The sequence below is a fragment of the Mustela nivalis genome, assembly GCF_964662115.1.
Source record: "Mustela nivalis genome assembly, chromosome: 7".
Lineage (NCBI taxonomy): Eukaryota > Metazoa > Chordata > Mammalia > Carnivora > Mustelidae > Mustela > Mustela nivalis.
The window spans coordinates 100258869-100285563 of NC_139026.1; the positions used below are offsets into that span (position 1 = coordinate 100258869).

Sequence of the window (26695 nt, forward strand, 5' to 3'; positions counted from 1 at the left end):
ACCCCGCAGCCACACGGAAGCCATTACAGGGATGTAAAATATTGCTGATGTGATCCCTGAGATCATTTCCAGGAAACTCCAAGAGCTGAGCTACCTATTAAACAACAGTGTCAAATCAGTTCCAAAGTACTCTGGCTTTAGAGAACTCCAGAGCTACCTAGAAATCGAAGCAATTCCTTCATGATAAGACAGTAACGTACCCTGGACCCTACTGCCTCATTGACTTAAAGATACAGATTAAAAAAAAAAAAAAAACCATATAATCAAATATATTCTGGTGGAGAAAAACTAAGCTAGGAGCTCATCATATTTAGGCAGACCTATAGTTTCCATGTATAAACCTCATGGATTCCATTAAGGTAGTCAGGGATTGGGGGAGATGTTTTGAGCAGGGTTGGCCCATCTCTTTCTTGTCTGTCTTATCAACAGTCTACCCCAATCCGTCCATCAGGAGAGAAAAAGTACCCAATTCCTACATTCCTTGAATGGTACTAGCCTTGGTTTCTCTTTCTACAGCACACCTTTGTACTCATGCAACATCTAGCCCTGTTGACAGCAGACATGTGAAGTCAGTGACATGACATCCACTCATGTGAATCAAGTTCATACTTCGAAAAGTTGAAGAAAAGCATCTGGCAACACTGCCCATCTCACACTTATGACAGCTGAAATCAGAAACATCCAACCAGAGGGGACACCAATCCAAATATCTGCCATTCCTTCAAAAATGCTGTTTGTCCAAAACTGCTAGCATTCACCTTGCTAACTGAAATAACCTTCTTAAAATCTGTAACATTTGTTGTATATCTAGCTGGCCACTTTCATTTCTGATCTCATCCTAAGGTCAAAGTTGCACACTTACCCCATCAGAACCTAGCAGCCACAGTCTGTTATTGTCTGGTCCAATTTACAAAGGATATCTTCAAATTAAGACAGCAACCAGAGATGTGCAGAACGGCTCTTTACAGACCACATGCTTCCTCATAAGCACCTGGGAGCTGGCCGGGCAGGATGGTATGCACTGATAGGAAATGATACAAATGACAAATGAGCAATGCCTAATTATTCCAGTGCTGCTCAGACTCAGAGACAAAAGCAAGAAAACCAAGAGTTAGGGATGAAACTCCATCCTCCTCTAACCCTATTGTGCCTGTGTACCGCACTACATATTAATGTAACATCAAGCCCTATTTTTGGACCTCTGCAATTCCAGAGGCATAAATCATTCCTGTGCCACCAGTCACCTTTGAGTTAGCAATGCCAAGTTTAACATTTTGCAGGATCCTACAAATAATATAATTGAAAGCAAGTGATATTTAAAATGAATAGTGATCACTTTAATAGAATAACATTAGCCTATAAATAGATTTTTTGAGAGAATTTATTAAGTAATAATTAAAAGAAAAAGTGACAAATGTGCCACTTAGCTAATTCTATCTTCACAATAGCTCTCACAGTTGAATTTGGAATGCATTTCTTCTGCAAAAAATGCAAATGAAACAGTCTTGTTTTCTTTTTACATAATGCTGATTAATCCTCAGTGATTTTAGCCAAGAGGGTTCTCTCTGAATTGAACATCTGATTAAAGAAGGAAAGACCCAGCACATCTAAAGGCTTAAGTTGGTCAACTTGTTACTTTCTATAATACAGGGACCATTGTTGGGGAAACAAAATGTAAAACAAAATCTTCTCCCAACTCAGAAATCTTCTTACCAAAGGGAGTAGAGAAAACAACAACAACAACAACAAAAAACTCCTATTTCTGAATTAATACTAAACCAGGATGAAATGCACATCACAGGCAGTCCACAAAGACATGGCGAAGATGGAAGGAAATCTTATTCTTGTATACAGACAAGCAGATAAGATTCACTACAGATCTAATTTCAAGATAAGCCACAACTAGTCCTCAGGTAAGAGAACTTGACGGCACCATCTGTCACACATAGTTCATCTTAAATTTACATGGTACTTGGGGTGACCATGTGTGTTATGTAATTGGCTTTATCCAGAAGAGAAACAAACTCCTCCTATCTTTATAAAAACAGGAGGTAGTTTTCCAACTTGGTGCAAGATTCCCACCAAAGTTGGGCTCCTACCCTCCAAAGACACCAGGACTGAAGAGCACTATCTCCTTAATGTTTACATTGCGAAGAGATGACTCACATGGGACCCGTGAGTAGCTCAGTGGGTTAAGCCTCTCCTTTAGCTCAGGTCATGATCTCAGGGTTCTGGGATCGAGTCCCGCATCGGGCTCTCTGCTCAGCAGGGAGCCTGCTTCCCCCTCTCTCTCTCTGCCTGCCTCTCTGCCTGCTTGTAATCTCTCTCTCTGTCTCTCTCAAATAAATAAATAAAATCTTTAAAAAAAAAAAAAAAAAAAAGAGAGAGAGAGAGAGAGACTCACAGGTCCTTGAGGAAGAGAGATTCCTGGGTCCTGAATGTGAGGGAAGGCCCATTTCATTCTCAGAAGGATTTATATACAGTTCAAAGAGAGAAGAAAGTACTTACCAGTTTTCTAAAGGAAATGGTCTAGGAAAAAGGTAAAAAGAAGTTCCTTCTCTTATTTTCAACAGAGAAAATGAAGACTCTTAATTTGTATTCGTCCTTACACCATATAGGTTCAGTAGGATAATCACAATGCAAACTCATTTATAGAAGATGTGTGTCCCCAGAAGAGAAAATCAAAAACAAAATGGATAAAATGAAAATGCTTTCTAAACCATTAAATCAGCACAAATTAATACATCATGCCAAACCACAAGCATTATAGACTGCAATGATTATTGATAATATATTTCACCAAGGGAAAAGCAAATTCTTAATAACTCTTTGTTTTCTTGTCCATTTTTGACAAGGATGATGATATTTTTAATTAGTTCAGAAGTAAATTGATAATGATAACCAAAGGGAAACATTTTCATTCCTCTGCTTGAGATTTTCTATACAATCATTAACCATTAAATATGTATTATATTGAGTACAAAGGGTAGTTTTGCATTCATCTAAATAATGCATGTCACCCTACAAATGACAAAACGTAGAGCAGAGATAAGGTAAATGAATCAACTGAGCAAACCTCCCAATCAGTCCTATAGTTAGAACATGTATTCAGCTGATGATGTAGCCCAGACACATAGTTCAAACTATTTAATGAACTTTCTACCTTTCTGCAGTAATTTCCACTAAGTGCTCTTATACAGCATCATCTAATGTTAGCATTAAGAGGGATGTGTAATACCAATCAATAGCCAAATAAAACAAAACCACCAGAAGTTAGAAGGGGATAATGCAGAGAGTAATGCTTTCTGATGAGACCTTTAGAGGGCAACATCAAAAGGGATCATCAGGAGCTGCAGCCATTAGCGGATCACATGCACTGTTGACCAAGTTGCTAACACAGCTCCTCTTTAATAAAAAAAAAAAAAAAAAAAAAAATAGGTGCCATCTTCGTTCTTGTTACATGGGCTTCTATTCCTCTAGAGAAAAGCTTCGATAAAAAGGAATATCATCGAGAAAAGAATAAAGGTTTAATGAAAACACTAAGCAGAATCCTCAATTCAGACATCACCCAGAAACTCTTCTGGTTTTTGGTGGTTGGGAAGGTGGAAAAGAGGCAAAAGTGAAGGACTGCTCAATACTGTCCAAGCTAAAATCTGTCCTCAGATCTGATGGCTTCAGCAAATTAAAGGGAAGCCTAAGAGAATCACTGAAGATGGCATTCTGGCCTGCATGGGGAGCGTCTGTAGAGCACCAGCTAACTTTCTGTAGTCTGTTCTCCTTTAATTTACATGAAGAGAGAACTGTTTCTCCAGCACTCACCCCTAACTTCCTACTGTGAAGACAGCTGCCTTATTTGCCTTTCAGCAAATTAAAAGTTAAAATAGCTTCACTGTCAGGAAGAGCAGCAGCAATGGAGATACTTGAAAAAGAGCTTCATTTTACCACAGTGGATGGTTACAGTTCCAAAAGATCACCCTATCTTTTGAATCCAGGAAAAAAAAATCTCCCATGAAAGGAGACCCCTCCTTTACCAACACATGACCACACTCTCAGGTGTCCCCTTCACTGACGAAGACCAAGTGGAAATCCCTAACAAGGAAGATTTTGCTTTCTGAAGTCTCATGCATTGATTTTTGCTGTCATATTCTTACTGTTAAGAGTCACTCTCTATCCATCACTGCTAATAAAAGTCATTAGTAAAAAGTTAAAAGCAAAACATAAATTTAGGTCACTCTGAAGTTTGGGCCACAGCATAAAAATGTCTCTAGTATTTTCTTTAAAAAAGTGCTGAGAATAGGGGGTGGGGGACATCAGAACTCAGAAAGCTAGTGGGGGGGGGGGGATACCATTTCCTCAAAGGGGCAAAAGGAAACATCACATAAATGCTCTCTGAGTCCTAAGATGATTTGCCCTTGATTTTTCCAAATAAATCACATTCTGTCTTGAAGATGAAAGTAATGCAGTGAATTCTGAAGAATTTTTAAAGCCGTGTTGTCTTAATTTTAGTCCAGGGACCTCAATGGTTTCAGGATTCTGACTTAATAAACTACAATTATTTTCTCAAGCAAGGCTTGCATTCAGAGAGGAAATGGAAACAGGAGGCCTGGAAGAAGAATTAGTTCATTAGGCTCATATTACTGGACATCTTAACTCTCCTGTCTTTATATTTTCCTCAGTGCAAATTCATAATAACTTTTTCTTTCCTTCTTTAGCATACAAAAGCCCCCTATTTCATTTTGTTAAAAATCTCCTGGATGACTGAAACAAGAACGCTACTAAATAGAATATAAATAAATCACTGCAGTGTTTATTTCATTAATACCATCATTAGCATGTACGAGAGGGCATTACATTGTTTTTTTAAATTTTGCTTAAGCCATAAAGTGTATTGTTTAAAGAATTCATTTTATCATTCACAATCTTTTCATGACTTTTTTTTTTTTGGTTGGCCATACTTTGTGAAAAGCCATATGGAAGTTTTTGTCAAGTATCAATCATTTCTAATGAGTAAGAGGATTGTTTAGATAATGCAAAAATCAAAACATCTCAATAAAGATATTTTGTTAAACCAACCAAAAAAAACATGTTTTTATCATGCTAAACCTCCAATTACTAAACTTTTAATATAAATTATTGCTATTACCAGGCACATGGAATGTGTGCTCAGATTTACTATCTGTAACGATACTGCAGAACTATGCTTATGTTCCCATTTTACAGAAAGGCAAAGTACCTTTGCCAGCCTCACACAGATAGATACTAAACGATAGAGCCAGCTTTTGAATCAGAATCAACCTGAATCCAAAGCCCAAGATTTTAACCACTACTTAATATTACCAGGCATATTCATATCAATTGTCACTGTTTCACTAATATGGATTGTTTTTCTTAGTATGATTCATAACTCTAATAATCTCCAAATATCCCTCTGAGAATTTTACTTTTATTATTCATTTTTGTCATCATTCTTATCTGGGATATATTCTAATTCAAGGGCCTCACTTTAGTGAACACAGGCTGATCATCACGGATTAACTAAAATGCAGGGCCATTTTGGTCATTTAGGCGAAGGCCAAATTTTTAAGAATTAACACCACCTTCCTTTTTCAATATTTTCTTAAAATATTGACCTCCTTTCAGTAATGCCTTCCCTATAATCTGGCTATGTTCCATTTTTATTTTAATCTCAAGCCTTGAAGAGAAGCGAATGAATTCACCTTGATCGGTCCTCAAACTACAAAGGAACAGCAGTTAACTTCCCACTGTACCAAGAGTGTATATGCCTCCCTCCTGAGGCCCCCATTTTCCAAGTTTATATAGCAGATCATCTTTATGCTGCTGCAGAAGACTGGTATTTCACATCATACTGATTTCTTTTTCCATTTATGACAGCATCTTACAAGAGCTGTATAAGATTTTTACAGGGCATGAGTCTCCAGCCTTGGATCAAGCCAGGCTGCAGCTCAATCTTCCTCAGCCCTTGTTAGCAGAGGCCCTTGTAACGAAACTAAAACACAGGGACAACACAGTGTCAGTTCTAAACCCTAGACCATAAACTCCGATGGGCAAGTAATACTGCTTTTTTTATATTGAGGTTTCATTAACAGTGTGACAGAAACATCTCAGCAAATATAAAGATGTAGCTAGCCCCTCATCTACCCTCACCTGCCCTCCCCAAACTCCTGGTTCCCCAAGGTTATGTCAAATTTCTCTGCTGCAGAGACACCTTAATTATACCAAAACATAGCGAACAGCAGGTGAATCTGATCCTCGAATGCCATTCATGTGCAATGGAATCTATTCAGAGAGCCATGGTCCTTGCCCTTGATCATTGGCCCAAGGAGGTTACTGCCAGGTGTTCCTCCATGCTCATCCCCAACAGCCCCCTCTCTTCTAGATGCCTCAACTTCAGGGAAATAGTTTGCTTCTGTTCTCTGCATCCTTCTGTGGTCTAGCCTCCCAAATAAAATCAAGAGAATAACAAAAATAATATGGAGAGGGGAAGACTATATTAGCTAATCTTGGAAAATAACATCCAACCACATTTTTAAATAAAAGTAGATATTCTTTCTTTTGACTGTATATGAAAAAAAGAAAAATAACTGATTAGACTTTCACAAAATTTAGAGGTATTCCAAATTGCAGATTTCAAAGAAATAGAACAAACTATCCTAAAATTTGTATGGAACAACAAAAGATCACTTCTTTCTTGATAAAGAACAAAGTTAAAAGCATCACATCTTTGATTTCAAACAACATTACAAAGCTATGTAATTAAAGCATTACTTAGTACTGTATTGGCATAACATACAGACACATAGATCAATGGAACAAAATAGATAGCCCAGAAATAAACCCACTCATATATGGTCAATTAATTTGTGACAAAGGAGCTAAGAATATAAAATGGGGAAAAGACAGTTTCATCAATAAATTGTGCTGGGAAACTTGGACAGCCACATGCAAAAGAATGAAACCGGGCCCCTAACTTATACCATACACAAAAATTAAACCAAGTTAAACCACGAGTTAAGGACTTGAATGTAAAACCTGAAAACCATAAAACTCCCTGAAGAAATCATTGGTGGTAAACTTCTTACATAAGTCTTGGCAATGGTTTTTCGTATCCAGTAACTCCACTACAAAATTAAAAAAAAAGAAAGAAAGAAAAGGAAAACGTAATTCAAAAAGATATATGCACTCCTACATTAGTTATATTACTTATACTAGCCAATTTATATGGAAGTAAACTAAGTGCTGACAAATAAAAGGATAAAGAAGATGTGATGTATAAATCCATGATGAGCTATTACTCAGACCTGCAAAGGAATGGGATTTTGCCATTTGTGACAACATGAATAGACCTAGAGGGTATTATGTTAAGTGAAATAAGTCAGAAAAAGACAAATACCATATGATTTCATTTAAATGTGGAATCTAAAGAATAAACCCAGAAACAGACTCATACCACAGAGGACAAACTGGTGGCTGCCAGACAGGAAGGGAGTACAGAAGAGATGAGACAGGTGGAAGAGATTAGAAGGTGCAAACTTCCAGTTATAAATAAGTCAAGGAATTGAAAAGTACAGCATAGGGAATATAGTCAACAATATTTTAGTAACACTGTATGGTGACAGATGGTAACTAGACTTACGTTGAACATTGTGTAATGTACAGGACTGTCAAATCACTATGTCATGTACCATAAACTCAAAAACCACTGTATGTCAACCATACTTCCATAAAAATTTTTAATTAAAAGTACAACTATCATATGATCTGGCAATCCCACTTCTGCATATTTATCCAAAGAAAAATGAAAACACTAACTTGAAGACATATATTCAGAGGTGTCTGGGTGGCTCAGTCAGTGAAGTGTCCACCTTTGGCTCAGGTCATGATCCCAGGGTCCTGGAATCAAGCCCTGCATTGGGCTCCCAAGCAGGGAGAAGCAGGGAACCTACTTCTCCCTCTCCCTCTGTCTGCTGCTCCCCCTTCTTGTGTGCTCTCTCACTCTCTCCATTAAATAAATAAATAAAATCTTAAAAAAAAAATTTGAAGACATCTATGCACCCCCATCATCACTGCAGCATTATTTACAATGGTCAAGACATGGAAACAATCTAAGTGTCCCTCAATAGATGAATGGATAAAGAAATTGTGATATACATATAGCTATACATCTATCTATCTATCTATCTATCTATATGATGAAGTAATATTAGGCTGTAAAAAAAAAAAAAAAGAATGAAATCCTGCTGTTTGTAACAACATGGATGGAACTTGAGGGTTTTAAACTAAGTGAAATCAGTCGGAGAAAGACAAATGACATAAGATCTCTCTTAAATGTAAAACTAGGAAAAAAAGCAAATAAACCAAGCTCAGGGATATAGAGAACAGATTGGTGATTGCCAGATGGAGGGGGTGGAGGATTGGAGAAATGGGTAAACTATTTTAGGGTTTTGTTTTTGGCTTAAAGAAATTGAATTTTTTTAAAAGATGCAAAAAGTTTTCTGGGGGGCTTCTAGGAAAATTTTGTTCCCTTGACTTAGAAAAGACAAGACAGAAAAGGCAAAGCTCCCCTACCTCCCCTCCGCCCTCCCTGTTTGGGGCACTGATGTGAGGACAATACATCTGAAGCCATTTTCTTTCAAAACATAAAATGACAAATTCAAAAGATAAACTTTGATGTGACGGAGAAGGCAGAGCTGAGTGGTGGGGAAGAGCAGGGATGCTTCATGACCTCACAGATGCTATCCCAACTCTGCCTATTCTTTTTTTTTTTTTTTAAGATTTCATTTATTTATCAGAGAGAGAGTACAAGCAGGTGGGGTGGCAGGCAGAGGGGGAAGCAGGCTCCCTGCTGAGCAAGGAGCCCACTATGGGACTCGAACCCAGGACCCTTGGATCATGAACCAAGATGAAGGCAGACACTTAATGAACAGAGCTACCCAGGCATCCCCAATTCTGCCTATTCTTGGCAAAGGTAATTAAATTTAAAAAGTAATTAAATCTTTTGCTGAACTGCTTATACCATTTCAAACAAGCACTTGCAGCCAGAAGTGAACCTTACCGTGTTGGCCAAAGATGGGATCTATACCTAGGCTTCTATCATGCTGAAAATTGCCCTCTTGGTTGCTATAGGATGGGGGTAAGCGAGCCCTGAGGACCCCTTTGTTGGGAAACCACCTTGCCTGCCATAGAATACTAGTATTTGTTAGGTGTGAGAACTTCCATATTGTCTAAGTCATTAGTCTCCATCTCTGCAACATCATCTCTTTCCTGTAGGAAGGCCACTGTGTTGTCAAACAAGTAGAGTGTTTAGAATATTTGGTTTTTGGACTATGACACAATAATACTAAAGTTCATCTTTTAAAAACTGGAGGATATTCTTGAGACTTCCAGTATGTGCTGTGTGACTTGCTCCTATTTCCCTTTGAGGGACTGAGGAGCATCTCAAAAGGGATAGGTAGCCATCTTCTAGAACACCTAACACTAACTAGGGTGCAAGAGGCCTGCGTGATCACAATTAGCGATACACCTCAGGCATGAAGTAAGACCTTGTTGGCAGAGAAAACACAATCTTCCAAACAGAGTCCACAGCCAATTGTCAAGGTGACTGATGCTTCTAATTATGGACGTTCTTTTACAACTAAGCAGCTCTCCTATGCTCAACTCCAAACAGCATGCTCTAGACTGTAGAGTCAGCCGCCACAGGGATTTCTTTATTTAAGCAGTTAATTCTTCCAAACAATTAAGAGAGGAGCCTACAGCCCTTAGTAAAAAAGGACAGGAATTTAGGGATTATGACATTAGCAAATTTTTTTTAATCTTTTTTTTTAAATTTATTTATTTGAGAGAGAGATAGTGAGAAAGAGCATGAGTGAGAAAGTCAGAGGGAGAAGCAGACTCCCCATGGAGCTGGGCGCCTGATGCGGGACTCGATCCCGGGACTCCGGGATCATGACCTGAGCCCAAGGCAGTCGCCCAACCAACTGAACCACCCAGGCGTCCCAGCATTAGCAAATTTTTATCATAAAACTTTTCCTCTAATTTTTGGTCCTTGCTGCCTCGTCATGTCCACTGTGAGACATAGGCTGTAAGTTTTCCTGCTCTACCCCACACCTAGAATAGGGCCTAAAAAAGAGTAGGCAATCACTACAAGAATCACAGTCACAGAAAAGGATGTTGTTATAGGCTGTTCTACCAAAATTCCTATGTTCAAATCCCAACCTCTAATACCTTAGGAGGTAACCACGTTTGGAGATAACTTATTTGAAGTGGTGATCAAGTTAAAATGTGGTGGGGAGGGGGCTATTCTAATATGACTGGTGTCCTTTTAAGAAAAAGAGGTTCCAAGGATATGTATAACCAGAGGAAAGGCCATGTGAGGACACAGCAAGAAGGTGGCCATTAAGTCAAGGAGAGCGGCCTCAAAACCAAACACGCGAACATCCTCTTGGACTTCTGGTCTCCGGAACTGTGGAAAATTTGATTTCTATTGTTTATGCCAACCAGTGTGTGGTATTTTGCTATGGTAGCTCTAGCAACTAATATAGATGTGAATAAATATCCCTGTTTCATTATAAAACAGTATAGCCAAATTCTAAAAACTGCCAGTTATTTTTGTAAGCTGAAATTCCTATCCCTTTATTGATTAGTTCTTGTGTTTTAGATCTGGTCTATGCCACGTTATATTTGTATTGTATTATATTTACAGTAACTCACAATAAATTTAATTTTGCTATTCTCAGATGCTTCCAATTTTGTTTTCTAAATATAATCCACTGTGAATTTTAGGAAAGGAGTTTTAGGAAAGAAGACATTTAGATCTCAAATTCTACATACTGACCCAGCAAATTCAACCCAAGACACTGCATCTTTCTAACAGATATGTTTAGGCAATCATTTACATGCTTATCACTTCAAGTACCTAATCTTGACGATGTTAATATAGTGAACTACTAAAATATGGTTAAATACTAAACTTAATTAATATTCATATATTTTGGGAACTACTTCACTTTTTTCTCTTTACTCAGGTGCACAAAGTTGGATTACCCAATTACTCATAACCCTAGCCTGGCTCGGAACATACTCTCACTATTGGTAATTGTGACCCACTTTAATTTATTCATTTATTTCACCGTTTTTCTTAAAGTAAGTAGGAACCATGAATCTCCTTACCCAAAATAAATAAGAACACTCTGATCACAGCCCATGTTCAGCTACGTGGTCACCTCATATGACAATCCTTTTGACTCCAGATCTGAGACAAAAACCGTACTATATTTCATCTTCATAATTCCCTTGATAACCTTGTTATACAAAATTACTACATCTCCCTGTATTTAAGAGATAATTTAGTTGTTTTCAACTTTATAAAAGCGGTGTTGTAGATGGTTTTTCAGAACATGTTTTTACTTAGTATTATATTGCTAAGATCCATTCATATTTATAAATGCTGTGCTTTATTCATACTATGTCATATTTTACTATGAATATAGCACAGTTTACCTATCTTCTTACTGATATGCATCTGGGTTATTTTCCAGGTTATTCCTTAAGTAGCACTGACATGAACAGCCTTGTACCTGTTTTCTGTTGTACATATAAATGAGTTACTTGGGGCACCTGGGTGGCTCAGTCGTTAAGCATCTGCCTCTGGCTCAGGTCATGATCCTAGGGTCCTGGGATTGAGACCTGTGTCTGGCTCCTTGCTTGGCGGGAAACCTGCTTCTCCATCTCCCACTCCCACTGCTTGTGTTCTTTCTCTCACTCTGTGTGTCTCTCTCTGTCAAATAAATAAATAAAATCTTTAAAAAAAGTATTTTCCTAAATGAAAGAAAACCTTGCACAATAGAAAGAGGAATGAGAATGATTATAAAAAGGAGAGAAACACGAAGATGATTTTCCTGACAACTAAGCATCCCCAATCCCTTCCTCAAGACATATTTACCAGTCTCTTGTGAGTAACTGAAACACACACACATACCCAAACACACAGAAAGCCATAGCAATGTGGAAAAGGCAAAAATAATCATTACTTCACATACCAGCTTCCATTTCCACTTTTGCATTCGCACGGTGATTTGTTTTACAATCACTTTTTAAATAATACTAGTTATCATGAAATCTGCTCTAAAATTCAATTAAGGGGGCACCTGGGTGGCTCAGTGGGTTAAAGCCTCTGCCTTTGGCTCAGGTCATGATCCCAGGGTCCTGGGATCGAGCCCTGCATCGGGCTCTTTGCTCGGCAGGGAGCCTGCTTCCTCCTCTCTCTCTGCCTGTCTCTCTGCCTACTTGTGGTCTCATTCTGTTAAATAAATAAAATCTTTTAAAAAAAAAAATAAATAAATAAATAAAATAAATAAAATTCAATTAAGTTAACCTCTGCTATATATATAAAGCTCATTCACAAATAAAGAAATGGAGTACTAAATAGTAAATTAATTGCCAAGTATTCACTATCTCAGATGAACTCGTTTCTCCATTCCATTATCAGTTCACTCTGTAAAAATAAAAAGGTTTAACCTTCAATCCATTTAACAAACAACTATTAAACATCTACTATGAGCAAAGCACTGCACAAGATAGTATAAAGAAAAATTTGCTCCATAATAGAATCAGTGAGCCATAAATAAATTTAAAATGAGACCAATAAGTTATATAATAGAAGTGCCCACAAATATTGATTGAGTTCAGTTATGCTTGTTTTTACTAAGCACATAAGGATATGACATCGTGTATTTGAACAGTCTCATTAAATAGGCATTTTTTTTTAAGATTTTATTTATTTATTTGAGAGAGAAAGAACATGAGTGGAAGGGCAGGGGGAGAGGAAGAAGCAGACTCCCCACTGAGCAGGGAACTCCAGGACAGCTCTATCTCAGAACCCCAGGATCATGACCTGAACCAAAGGCAGATGCCCAACCAACTGAGCCGCACAGATGTCCCTTAAATAAGCATTTCAAAAGTTCTTTTTAAATAATCTATTCTGTTATTTCATGATGTTGGAAATTTAGAATAGAAATAGTCAAGAGAAGTAAAATCTGTTTGGCAAAAGCTATTTGTAGACATGCTTTGGACCATAAGGTAAACACTGCCACCGAAAATAATGAATGTTGCCAACATATTTAATGAAGACTTTTCTCCACACCAAGAAAGAAGATGAAGAACTGAAAAATAAGGTCTTTCCAAACTCTCCCCTCCTATAGTGTTTATAGTCAGGTAGTTCTAGGCTACTCAGGCTTTAGGTTTCTATCTGACCCAACAGCAAGACCAACTGTACATAAAATTATTAGGCTTTTTAATGTTTGTGCTAGGTCCTCTCTTTTCCAGTCTTCTGCCTCTTGACTGTTTTCTGCACCCCCAATGCCTTTATTTGAAACCTCTACCAAGCATTCCATCCAGGACTTCCAGTTCCTTATTAATTTCTATGCATATTAATTTCTATGACCTATCCAAATGGAATTCTAATTCTGCCCTCTATCTCTTCTACCTCAGGTTTCTGCCCAGTATCACATCCCCTATGAGTTTTGACATGTTTCATGGTAATCTCAACGTAATCTCACAAAATATGTACACAAATGAGAAATTTACAGAGGCCACATCCTTCCCTGGGGCAGGAAGATAATCGTGAGGCATGCAATTCAGGACTCACACAAGTCTAAAGAAAATCCCCTGCACTTGTAGTCAAGGGACCTCAGATGAAGTCCAAAGTCCACAATAATTCATATGGGAGACTGAGTCAATCATTTAACTACGGAGACTCAGTTCATCCATCAATTAAATGGAAGAAATAGTAATGAATTCACATGAATGTTGGAAGAAATTACATGAAGAGAACATTTGTAAACAATATGGTGATCTAAAATAGAAGTGATTTTTGCTCTATGGCAATGAAAACCACCAGGGGAGAGATATCATTACCTGTTCCTCAAAGACATTCTGTAATGATGCTTACTTCACCTGTGCTAGGAATAGTATTGTCAAAAAAGTATAGGAGGGGAGAGGAATCATTTTCAAAATCATGCTTTCATTCAATCATTGACCCATTCATTAAAAAAAAAAAAAAAAAAGTGAATGCCAAGCACAGGGGATACAACAGTAACCAAGGTCCACATGGTCCCTGCCCTCATGGAGTTTATTCCTGTCTGAGCTTCAAAACGTCTGGAAATGGGGCACCTGGGTGGCTCAGAGGGTTAAGTCTCTGCCTTTGGCTCAGGTCATGGTCTCAAGGTCTTGAAATTGAGCCCCACATCGGGCTCTCTGCTCAGTGGGGAGCCTGCTTCCCCACCCCCCAACCTGCCTCTCAGCCTCCTTGTGAGCTCTATCAAATAAATAAATAAAATCTTAAAAAAAAAAATCTGGAAAGTGTGAAGATACTTCAGGTCCAAGAAGGATGATGAAATTCCCAGGTGAGTGTCTCTTACTGAAATGACGGTCATCTTTGTTTTTCACTGAAACAAGGGAGGCCATATTATCTGATTTACATCCATCAATCAGCCTGTGAAACCAGCATCATCTTAAATTCTATGATCTGCGTCTTCATCCTTGACCAGCAAAATACAAATTCATCTAGGTGAGAGCCAGAAATTTCATAACCAAGAGCCTAATGAAATACTTCTGTACTTGAGAAAATAGGATATTTGTTTTCTGCCCCAGTGACACATTGGCTTTTTGATGATGACAGCTAATACTCAGGGCTCACTAGACTCTAGTACTGTTTTAAGCAGATGACATTCTGTCCCATTTAACCACTAAAACTCTATGCACTAGGACTATTATCATCCTGCCAATTTACAGATGAGGAGGAAATAAGGCATAGAAAGGTTAAGCAACTTATCTTAGGTCACACATCTTTTTTTTATTAAAATCCAGTCTGTCTGATTACACAGTCTAAGCTATACCACTGTGCTCTTTATAGATTCCTCTCAATAGAATGACTGACGATTATAACATAAGAGAGATTATGTCCTTCTAGAGGGACATAACCAGTCCCTCTAGAACTCATTCGAAAGCACTAGGGTGCCTCCCAGAGTACCACTCCCCTAGGCTTGATGCGATTGGACCGCATAGGAGCATGCAAAACACAAACAGCCTCACCCTGCACAATGAACCTGTTTCTCCATCCTAAACCATACTTTCTTTCTCACATTGCTTCACTACGGAAAGCCCTGTCCCCTCTTCTCTTACCGGGCACAAAGCTACTTATCAATTAAGCCCAACTATATCCTCCTTGAAGCCTTTCTGGGCTCTTTCATCTACCTTAAAGATCTGTTTATCTCTTCTACAAACACCCACTTTATATTCAGTCTACTTTGTGGACACTTTGAACTCCTGCTTAGCAATTGGTTATGTAAGGTTTTGCGGTTTACCAAACAGGTCTTTAATCAGCTACATGTAATTTCGTTGAGAACAGAAAAAAAAATTTGTTTCCTGATCCTGGCTGCAGCACACTCCCCATGCCCACAGACACACACCTTCTGCACCTCATATAGTACTAAAAGTTCAATAAATGCCTTTTAGAGAGTTGGTAGACTAATTGATTAATCTATTGAATAAATATTCATCTAAACTTAAACAGCTTCCAAGATTTTCTATCCTCAGACACGGATACACACATAACGGGCTGACGAGTGAGCTAATGAACTGAAGAACAGAATAAATAAATCTTTCACAGGGAAATTACTATAAATATAAAGATCACAATAAATGGAAATGTATTAGGACTCAATCTAAAACGTTTTGAGAACTGGCTAGCTGAAAAAGAAAAAAGTAGTTTTTTGTGTTTGTTTGTTTGTTGTAAGATTTTATTTATTTATTTGACAGACACAGCACACAAGGAGGGGGAGCGGGAGAAGGAGAAGCAGGCTTCCTGCTGAGCAGGGCGCCCAGTGTGGGCCTCGATGCTGAGCCCAAGGCTGACACTTAATGACCGAGCCACCCAGGAACCCCAGAAAAAGGTAGTTTCATACATTCATCATTAAAGTACCCTCTTCAGATCTGAAAATCAAATGCTTGTCTCCATCAGGTTTGTCATTTTCCTCCTGAAGATGTAATACATCATTCTACATTTCAAGTGCACCTTAAAATTCACATGACTTCTAGTTTACTTCTAGTTTCTATTCTCTCTCTCTCCACACACACACACGCACATGCATACGCACACACCCTGTATCCCAACTTCTCCCCCGCCCCCCCCCCACTCCCCAAAAAAAGAAATCACAGTTCAACTATGAATTAGTATTTCTGAGTCATCAAAACTGCACTAGAGAAAGTTTCATTCGTTAACTTGGGCTCCCTCTGCTGGGCCTGAAGCAGTAAAACATACAATTCTGTAGGATTGGAGGTTAGGGAACTCAATTCCCCCACAGAATTCCTCCTGTTTTAACTTAAATTAAATCCAATATCCACCAAAACACAATCACCTGAAGACAGAAGAGATCCAGGACCTGAATAAATTAGTAACAATACTTCAAAACAAGTGGTTTTTCAGAAACAGCTGCCCAGATGAGGGTCCCTTGCCCCCTGCTTCTCCTCCCTGGCAGTAGAATGACGGCATGCAGCAGGGAGTCTCAGAGATTGCAGAGATGAGGATATAAAACTGTGCAGAAGAGAATCATCCCAAGAACTAAGACCTAGATTGCATGTGTTTGTCAGAAGCAAATGCAGAGGAATACGGCAGAGGCCAACGTGAGGCCTCTCGGTAAGGTTTCTGAGGAAGAAAAGGCAGCAGCAGCGAGCAGTGTCCCTAGATGCTACAGACCAAAGCTGTTGTTAACATCACTGAACTACAGTAGCAAACATGACGTTACACTGTTTATAGAGCCCCCCGCCACACCCCCATCCCCGCCTCCCCAAAAGCCTAACATCACAAAGTGCATTTGCATTTATTAAAGATAATAAACAGCAATCTAATTTATGTATCAAAATGGAGATGGGAGATATTGATTCCTGTTAAGATGGAAATCGGATTTCTCATCTAATTGATTCGGTGCTAATTATAAAAGAGAACAGTTAAATGGACCTAAAACAAACCATCATACCAGGAAAAAGAATGAAACTAGACCTGAGACCTCTAAAATTCTGGGAAACACTATCTATAATATTTTTTCCCCTTAAGATAGACTGCAATCCAAAGATTCTGCAATCAATACCTTAAACCGGTGCCAGGGGTGATCTTAGAGAGTCATCAAATACTCAGGGAATTGTGTATTCCACAGCCTTGAAATCCAGGATCTGAGCTTTTCTCTACAGAGTCCAGCGCAGACATTGGCATAACCTCAGGTTACTAAAAACCTTTGCTGGGAGCCCTTCTGCTGTTCCGGGTCCATCTCCTGTCTCCACTGTCACATCATTAGTTGCCATAAAGGGTTAACTAAGACTCTAGCCCATGAACAGCTGCAAAATTTGAGACACCTAGTACAAAATGAAAATGCAGGACTCCTTTTTCAAAAAGTATTAAGAACTTCCAGACGGTGACAGCAGAACAGGAAACAAACCAGGTAAGCCCTTCTAAGCACAGCCTCTAAGTACAGAACCCTGTGCAACTGATCAAATGGGTCACATGTCCACGAAGCCAGCCTTGCCTGAGCCCTAGATTAGTTTAAGATCAGCAATAACAGTGTCTTCATGGGTCCTATATCCCCAACGTTAGACAAAGATGTTAACCTCATCTTGTCATCCTCCAAGCATTACCTTTGCAGGAGAGATATCTTTGCTAAAACGAACAGTTCAGTTTACTTCCCCAAATGCTTTGGAACCTGTTAATGCACCATTTTTTTATTCTGTCTATCCAAGTTTGGCTTGGGTGACAGAACACCTGTTGAGAGAAACTAATCCACGTGGATCTTTCTTTCCTTTCTTGTAAGGGACAATTTAAGTGGTTAAAAACACAACCTCCAGGGTCCAGCTGCCTGGGTTCCAATCCCTTCTTCACCACTGACCATGTGTGCTAGTTTGAACAAGTTACATTACTTTTGTCAATCTCTGCTTCCAAAAGCAAATAAGAATAGTATCGCTTCATGGGTTGCTTACCAGGATATACTGAGGCATAATTTATAAACAGTTTAACTCAGGGCGTGGCACCCAATAAATGAAGGACTCGGTATTATCATTACATAATATTTTTTTCAAATGTAATGGAATATGGATCTTGGAAAGCCAGCTGGCTGTCTATGAGCCACTTGGTACTTAAATTCGAGTTGTGCTTAGTGTGGTTTAATGGACTGTCTTATATAAAATAACTTTTGTTATAGCACCCATGTTCTCCAGATTTCCAAAGGTCTTTATTTATTCATTTGTTTCATAAACATATATTGATTGTCTAATCTGTCATAAGCACTATGCTGGATATTAGGAATATAAAGATTGACAAGATTAAATCTCTTCTCTAAATGAACTCACTAACCAGACACTTAAATGGATAATTTGAATACAACGGGCCAAGTGCGACAATTGCTGGGAGACTGTTCTCCAAGGATCTCTCTTGTTTCTGCACTTTCTGCCAAGGCATTAACCAATATTTTGTTTCAGACTAGCTGTTCAGGAATGTTTGTATACCACACAGCCTTGGAAGACACAGTGTCTCTCTCTCTCTTTCCTGAGCAGAGGGCACATTTATTCTGACTAGAATAATTAAGACACTGGGTCCTTCCAGGGTAAAGTATGGGCAGATTTGCTAGCCACCCCCTTTTAAAGGACAGAGGTTTCCACAGTTTGGTACTCCTCAGGTGGGCGGCAAATCCACTGTGTGTGTGCAGAAGGGGATTCTCCATGTGGAGGGAATGGGGGTGTAGGAGAGCATCATATGGGTGCCTAGTACACACAACACAGTCATGTCAACAATAAGGTATGAGACAGAAGGGGAGGAAGGATGAATCTTGGGGAACTTCATGTGCCAAATGTAAACTTACTTCATAATGACATTAGATAATGACTTTGCACCATACTGTTTTTAAAAGTTATGTATTTTTTTAACAAATCTTTTTAAATATAGCAACATTTTTCTCAAAAATCTACTCGGTAAATACGCTGCAGGACATGATATATTGATGTTACTGTTTGAGAGACACACTTACCAACTTACTTGGCTTACCTTTTTAGTCAGAGTATCTTAGGGAATACATTTCCATTAAGCACTCTTTGGATGAACCTGAAACATTTTTTTTTTCTTTTTGAGAGAGAGAAAGAGAAAACAGAGGTCTCCTTTGGACATACACATATCCTATGTATTAGAGGTTTAGTCTTTTATTTAGCCCTGAAGGTGATTTCCTGGGTGATCACTTACAAAATGGAGCTTGAGTACAGAGCAATCTTAAAGCCCCAAAACGGTCAAGAATTGATGAAGAAAATGGAACAAAAAAAGATTGTGCTTTCCAAAGAGTGATGCCCCTGCACTTGGCCTCTAACGGTGACTGCTCCCTACTCTCTTCTTCGTCCTTTCACAAGGAGACAAAACCTTTGTTCCAGAGAGATTCCATTTGTTTCCTTTCAAATTGTGGTTTACTGTTTATATAAACCTCTTTTCATGGTTGAATTGGTATCTTTTCACCCTGTGAAAACAGATTAAGTTTCTTAAGTTGAGATGGAAGTCATTATAATTTTTCTGGGTTTTTATTTTTGTTTTTTGTTTGTTTGTTTTTAGTTTTTCATTTAGCAATAGGTTTTTACAAAAACAAACTGAATGTTATTAAATGAGGGGTGCCTGGCGGCTCAGTGGGTTAAAGCCTCTGTCTTCAGCTCAGGTCATGATCTCAGGGTCCTGGGACCGAGCCCCACATCCGGCTTTCCGCTCAGCAGGGAGCCTGCTTCTTCCTCTCTACCTGGCTCTTTGCCTACTTGTGATCTCTGTCTGTCAAATAAATAAATAAAATCTTAAAAAAAAAAAAAAGAGGCAACTGATTTATGTTCACTGCTTTAAAAAAAAAAAAAGAGTGTGCTCACTATGATGAGCATATTAGTAATGTATAGAATGTTTAATCACTATATTGTACACTTGAAACTAATATAACACTGTATGTTCACTACACTGGCATTAAAAGAATACTATCTGCTAATATTACTATTCCCCTCTTATTTGTGGCTTCTGTAGATTACTAGGACAGCAATGTGGAGAACAGCTTTGAAGGTATCAAGACTGACGTGAAGGAAATCTAATGGCGCCATAACTAAGAAAGGAGAAAACAGGTAGGGATTAAGAATGAGTTTGGTAGAAAATCATGCATCTGAAAAAAAAAAAAAAATCATGCATTCTATTTTGGACATGTTCAGATTAAGTTGCCTGCATCACTTCTTTCTTCCTCTCAGCAACTTACTCAGGTCAATTTTTTTTTATTAACATATAATGTATTATTTGTTGCAGGGTCACAGGTCTGTGAATCATCAGTCTTACACAATTCACAGCACTCCCCATAGCACATAACTGCCCCAATGTCCATCCCCCAGCCACCCCAATGCTCCCACCTGTCTCCCCACTCTAAGACAAAACAAGAAATATTTCAAAGTTGAATTAGGATTACGTTTTGAAATAGAAACTGCAGAACCTAGAGGTCCAAGAATTTTCATTGTTTATTCAATGCTGACCTCTTCAGAGATAAGGCCCTGAAAGCCACATGTTTGTTAGGAAGTGTGATGAAATTCATGCACGGAGTTTGTGCTTGGATAATTATTCAACATAGCAGGGAGTTCGAAGTTCCTAACTGGAAAGGTTAAAAGTAATCAAACCCAGGTAAAAACACAAAAGGTCAACAAAAGTGTAAGTGGCAGATTGTCCCTTTCATGCTTAGTTTATTCTCTTTTACTACTCCTAACATATGCCCATTCACAGGACTCTACCACCTCACTGCTCCTGGCCCCCTCAACATTCTCAACACCCCGCCTCTCCAAGTTCTCTCCCCCCGCCCAGCACCGCCTGCAGCTGCACGGAAGGGAAGGGACTAATCCTGATTCATGTTGATGTCCCTGCTAGAAAGAATACCATAATGGGTATCACGTGTTTAATGTGTGCTTAGTGGAAAAGCAATACCTAACTGCATAAACCCACATAAGGATAAGTACTTAATGACCTTGTGACTCCAAGTAGTTCTGAGCGTAAGATGAGGGTCACATAATAGACAGTTTCCATTATTTAAGCCTCGACAGCTATAAATACCATACATTATATCTGAATCCATGTATGCAAGAAGCTACTACAGACATTTAAAATTAATTTCAGTTTCATGCTTTAAACTTTTATTATTTTCCAAAGAATTCAGTAAATGACATCATAAAAAATTCTAATTACTGTGCTAGTCCCAGAATGTGAATGAGACAGTCCTCAATAAATATTTCATTGAATGACTAATAAACAGATTCTTTTGTTTTTCTACCCATAAACAGATATTGTTCTTTTTCATTTTCTTGGAGTATGCACACAAATAAACTTTATCTTATGGCAGAAGAAAAATTTCGTCTTCTTTCTTCTTTTCCCTACATATGCTTGAAATAAAAGCATGGGACATTGTAACAAAGCTGTGTTGACACAAGTATCTTCTGAGACCACATCACCTATTATTTTTGAAGTATAGTTAAAACGCATTAACAAAGTTAAGTTATATTTCAGTTCTGTCGTAATGCAAAATGTAGATAATCCTCCCTCTTAGGGAAAGTAGCAATTCTAACTGAAATCACTGTTATGACACAAGAATTAATTGAGCCTCTTCAGATAATTGTGCCACAGCTAACATCTTCATCCATCTCACAACCAGGAATCCTCATAAACCAGCTCTTCTACACTTGACCAATACAGGGGGTAACTGACACTGATAAAAACATGGAAGCAATGTAAGAAGCGAAACTATCATTTAATCACCAAAAATACTGATTGCCATCTTGTCGTGGAGCTTAATTTTGTCAAACTCTCATTTGGTAAAAAGTACTAATCTACAGGGCAGTGTTTCTCAAACTCCAAGCTACTAACATTTTAGACCAGATCATTCCTTGTTGTGAGGACTGCCTTCTGCATTGTAGGATGTTTAGCATCCCTAGACTTGACTTGCTAAATGCTAGTAGCACTTCTTCCTCCTGCCACCCTGACAATCAGAAAGGTCTCCAGACATTGTCAAATGTACCTAAGGAGAAAAATTACCCCCAGTTGGGGGACGCCTGACTGGCTCAGTTGGTTAAGGGTCTGCCTTTGGCTCAGGTCATGATCCCAGGGTTTGGGGATCAAGCCCTGTGTCGGGCTCTCCGTTCAGCAGGGAGCCTTCTTCTCCCTCTCCTTCTGCCTGCCTCTCTGCCTACTTGTGCTCTCTTTCTCTCTGTCAAATAAATAAATAAAATAAAATTACCCCCAGTTGAGAACCACTGCTGGAGGAAGTATTTGTTGTGTGACAACTCTTGAAGATCTAAAACACATAATAGTCCATTTCCCAGCCATTCTGGATAAACCAGGAGTCTCTTTGTTATGCATTAGTAACATCCCATTAACTAGTGTATTAAATTAACCATAAATCCCATTTCCTTGTCATAGCAGACAATAAACATAAATCCAAAATATTTACTCTGTTCATCATTCTATTCTGTTATCTATGAACTTAACCCTCTTACATTTTAGCAGCTATTTTTTAGCAATAAATAAGAGGGAGTTCTGGTAAATTGCCTCCACTGTCCCAAGTAAAACTTGTGGGGTAAGAGGGAGACAAGGGACTTCACAACCATAGTTGTGAAGTCATTCCCATTATATCCCCTTAGCTTTTTCTCCTTTTATTCTTTGTGAACAGGAGTTTACAGCTGCTATCAAGAGCCTTCAGAGTTTCTCCTGCTGTAGCTGAAATTCACATGAAGGAAAGAAAATTATCTCAGCTCAAAATTAAAGTGGCAAAAATGAAATACACAATTTAAGGGAATAGGCAATACATGAACATATAAACTTGTATTACAAGTCCAGAAGACAAATTCATGACATTTTTAGGGGCTAACCCATTCTCCAGAATATACTGTAGCATAAAAATTAATTACAATGAGAATTCGTTATTATTTAAACTTAAAAGGTCATTATTTGCATGTATTCCTTATTTTGTTTCATTTGACCTTTCCTGAATACCCACTAAGTGGCAGGCACTGGAGAGGGACATTCACAGAGGTCGAGAGGTTTTCTGCACATAGAGGCTTCAGATAATAGCCTTCTGTAAGTGGCAACTGAAATCTATTGACCCATATTTGATGTTTTAAATGTTCAGATTTTCAAACACAGTATGTTTTGGCGGGGGGAGGGATATGCTGATTTTATAAGCAAGGTCAACAACAAGAAAAAGAGGGGAGAGAAAATGATATGTTTGGTAACATTTTATTAAACTGTAAAAATCCTTTTCTGAACAAGAAAGTGACAGTCATGTCAGCGGCTGGCAAACTGAAAACCCGACAAGTCATAAACATCAATAATTGCTTAAAAAAACATTAGCTTCTGATTACAATGTTGATGCAAAACCGAAAAAGCCAGCTGACATGTTAAATAACATGTTAAAACAGAATAACATGTTAAAACGGAAAACCTCACTAACAAAAAGGGACAGTACTAGAGAGTTCACTGGCTTTTGTGGAAAAAGTGTCACATACAAAATAATGCTAAAACATACACCACAGTTCACTGGAGGAGTTAGAAATTTGGGGCACAAAAGCAAAATGTCAGAGCTGTTCTCTGCTAAGTAATTACAAAATAAATAGGTCACCTACCACCCTTGAAATTATAAAGACTCTGTGGGTGGCATCCACACACAGGGAGGAAGAAAACAGTAGGAACTTTTGCACTTTCTCTACCCACTTAAGATTATCCAAGAGCAAGTACTTAACTCCTACATATTTAGAGGTGGTTTGGTATATGAATAAATAATTTTATAGGAATTTAGAAAGTCCTAGAAGTGAAGAGCTTTGGAAGTATGACCAAGGAGCAATCCACAAATCCATCTTAAAAATTCAAATGACGTGGGGCACCTGGATGGCTCAGTGGTTAAGCATCTGCCTTGAGCTCAGGTCATGATCCCAGTGTCCTGGGATGGAACCCCACATCGGGCTCCCTGCTCATCCGGGAGTCTGCTTCTCCATCTCCCTTTGCTCCCTCCCCACCTCTCTCTCAAATAAATAAAATATTTTTAATAAATAAAGTAAAATTCAAATGACACTCAATCATGCTCCTGGAACACTCCACTAGCTCTGTGTGCACCCCACCAAATATGTATGACCAAGGCAACAGAAACATCTTTTTGGTTCATAATTTAACTCAAGGCAACAGATAAGGCCTTCACTTGGGTGTGAATTTTATAGCAATAGAAAAAAAATCTCCCACTATGTAAAATGGTCATTTTCAAATGTTCTCTTTTAAATTCTGTTTTAAAGGAACCAGATATGTTTGTATAACTCTAGTCTACAAGTTATCTCCAACTATGTAGTGTTCAAACAAGCCAGCCACTGTTCGTGTTTTGTACTTGCTGACTTCCATTTCTCTCCTTCTACAGTTTCTCTGATGACTCTCTTACCGGAAATTAGTATTTCAGTCATTCCTCTTCACAACTTCGTGGCCAGGTCAGGCTTTACATCAGATAACCTTCCTAGATGCTGAAAATGTGCATTTAGTTCGTAACACATTAAAATGGAAAATGGGGTGTCAAAGCTATGAACAAATGAGAGGTAACTATCCAGAGCTGAATTAAGTCTGAATTTGAAATCTACATGGATAAAGTTTGCAACATAAAATATCACTTTTAATCCCAGGTAAACCTGCATTTTAAAATAAATGATTTGGACCCATCTTCACAAAAAGTCACCTTAATCTGGATTTTCCCCAAGAATGCATATAACATGAAAAATATTAAACTCTAATCAATTCTGTCTTGAGAAAGGCCCACATTTAACCACGAGTATCCAGTGGGCATCAGGAATATCTCCCCAATATCCATTTCATCTTTCTCCAAGTGTATATTAACTAGGCAGTATAGATATTGACCCTACCCTCCAACTTCTGGGATGGTCTCAACCAATGACTTCAACCTGATCAAACCCAATAGCTCCTTTACATAATATTATGTAATGTCCCCACTCTATACTAAAATGAAATTCACAAATTAATATGATTATCTCCATACACAATTTCAAAATCATATAATTCTCAAAATAAAACATAAAGCAGGATTTTTAAAGTAATTTATAAAACAAATGTATTCCAATATATAAATATTCAGACATAATAATAGTCAAATGCCTAGGGGCGCCTGGGTGACTCAGTGGGTTAAAGCCTCTGCTTTCAGCTCAGGTCAGGATCCCAGGGTCCTGGGATGGAGCCCCACATCGGGCTCTCTGCTCAGCAGGGAGCCTGCTTCCTCCTCTCTCTGACTGCCTCTCTGCCTACTTGTAATCTCTGTCTGTCAAATAAATAAATAAAATCTTTAAAAAAAAATAGTCAAATGCCTAAACCTTCACAAGAAATCACCATGAAATGAGACAGCTACAAATGCAGGTCCTAAGGTATACTGAACAGACAACTTGAATCCAAAGCAACACCCCTACTGTGACACGATTTTTTCAAATGGGTCAACAAATTTTGGAAAAGTTCTGAACAAAGTACAGTATTCTCACAAAACATTGAGTAGCTACGCTTCTGGAAAATTCAGTATATACTAAAATACTGTCTCCAAGTCCACTTCATGTTTAAAAGTAAAACAGCTAAGTTCTAGATTCAGATGATTACATACAATTTTTCCCCACTACATAGTCCAGAAGCACATCCAAAAATTATGGACAAAGGGGACAGTTCTTGGTGGTACAGGCCAATCCTATGCATTGAAGGATCCTTGGTCCTCAACCACTAAATGTCAGTTTTGACTTGCCCTTCATTGCGAAAAGGTGACACTCATCAAAAGTCTCTATGCGCACTTTTTCTTAGGTTTCCATGCATATACAACTTGGTATCACTCCCTATTTAGAATCTCTGGGAATATCTTTACCATGACAATTTGTTTAGAAATAAATATGAACCCTGGGGCTAAACCAGTCAACATGAAAATTTCCCTGGTTTTAGCAAGGTCAACTCAATCAGCAAAAAGCTCATGACTTCCAGTGGAAATTCTGGGACCCTTTCTCCTTTTAGACAGTGAGGGATGTAGATACAAAATCTGGAACTGGACAAAACTGAACCACAGAAGAGGAAAGAACAAAGAGAAGAAAAAGAGAGAGAGAGAGATTTAATCATCCTGGAAGCCTTATTTCAATTACATAAGTGAAAAATTCCCCTTTAATTCATAAGCTGTATCAATCTTTGTTTTTCTGTTACTTACAGAGGGAAATCTTCCCTAGGTCTTCCCTTGCCCTCCAAGAATGCAACAGGAGTCAGGGAAAAGAACAAGACATAGCCTCATGGAAGCAGGTGTCTTGTATATCTGTTATAATACTGTCCCTAGACATAACATGGAGCGTGGCTGACAATAAAATATTAATTAGTTGAATGAATAAACAAGCCTAGGATTGGACAAACATGTGGTATACAGGCATGTACTAGCTTCATAGCTTTTCCCTTTACTACATGAGATCACCCTGGGCAAAATTGCCTCTTAGATCCCTTACCCATTAAACTGAGGACGATCACCTTATCATCTTCATCTCACAGTACTTTGCTGCTAGATGAGAATGTTTTAGCCACACCAGCCTCCTTGCAAAACTT

At 38.4% G+C, this 26695-nt stretch overlaps 1 protein-coding gene across 4 annotated transcripts in view; it reads right to left on the reverse strand.

Moving 5' to 3' along the window:
• TAFA2 (TAFA chemokine like family member 2) overlaps nt 1–26695 on the reverse strand; it is a 483266-nt gene that overhangs the window by 397091 nt on the left and 59480 nt on the right. Inside the window, exon 1 of one of the 4 annotated variants that reach the window (XM_082742524.1) lies at nt 863–886. The exons of the other annotated variants lie outside the window; for them this stretch is intronic. Coding sequence (XP_082598650.1) covers nt 863–867 — 5 coding nt within the window. The 5' untranslated portion in view covers nt 868–886. Of the gene's footprint in view, nt 1–862; nt 887–26695 lie in introns of those variants that run through there. 4 annotated transcript variants of the gene reach the window in all.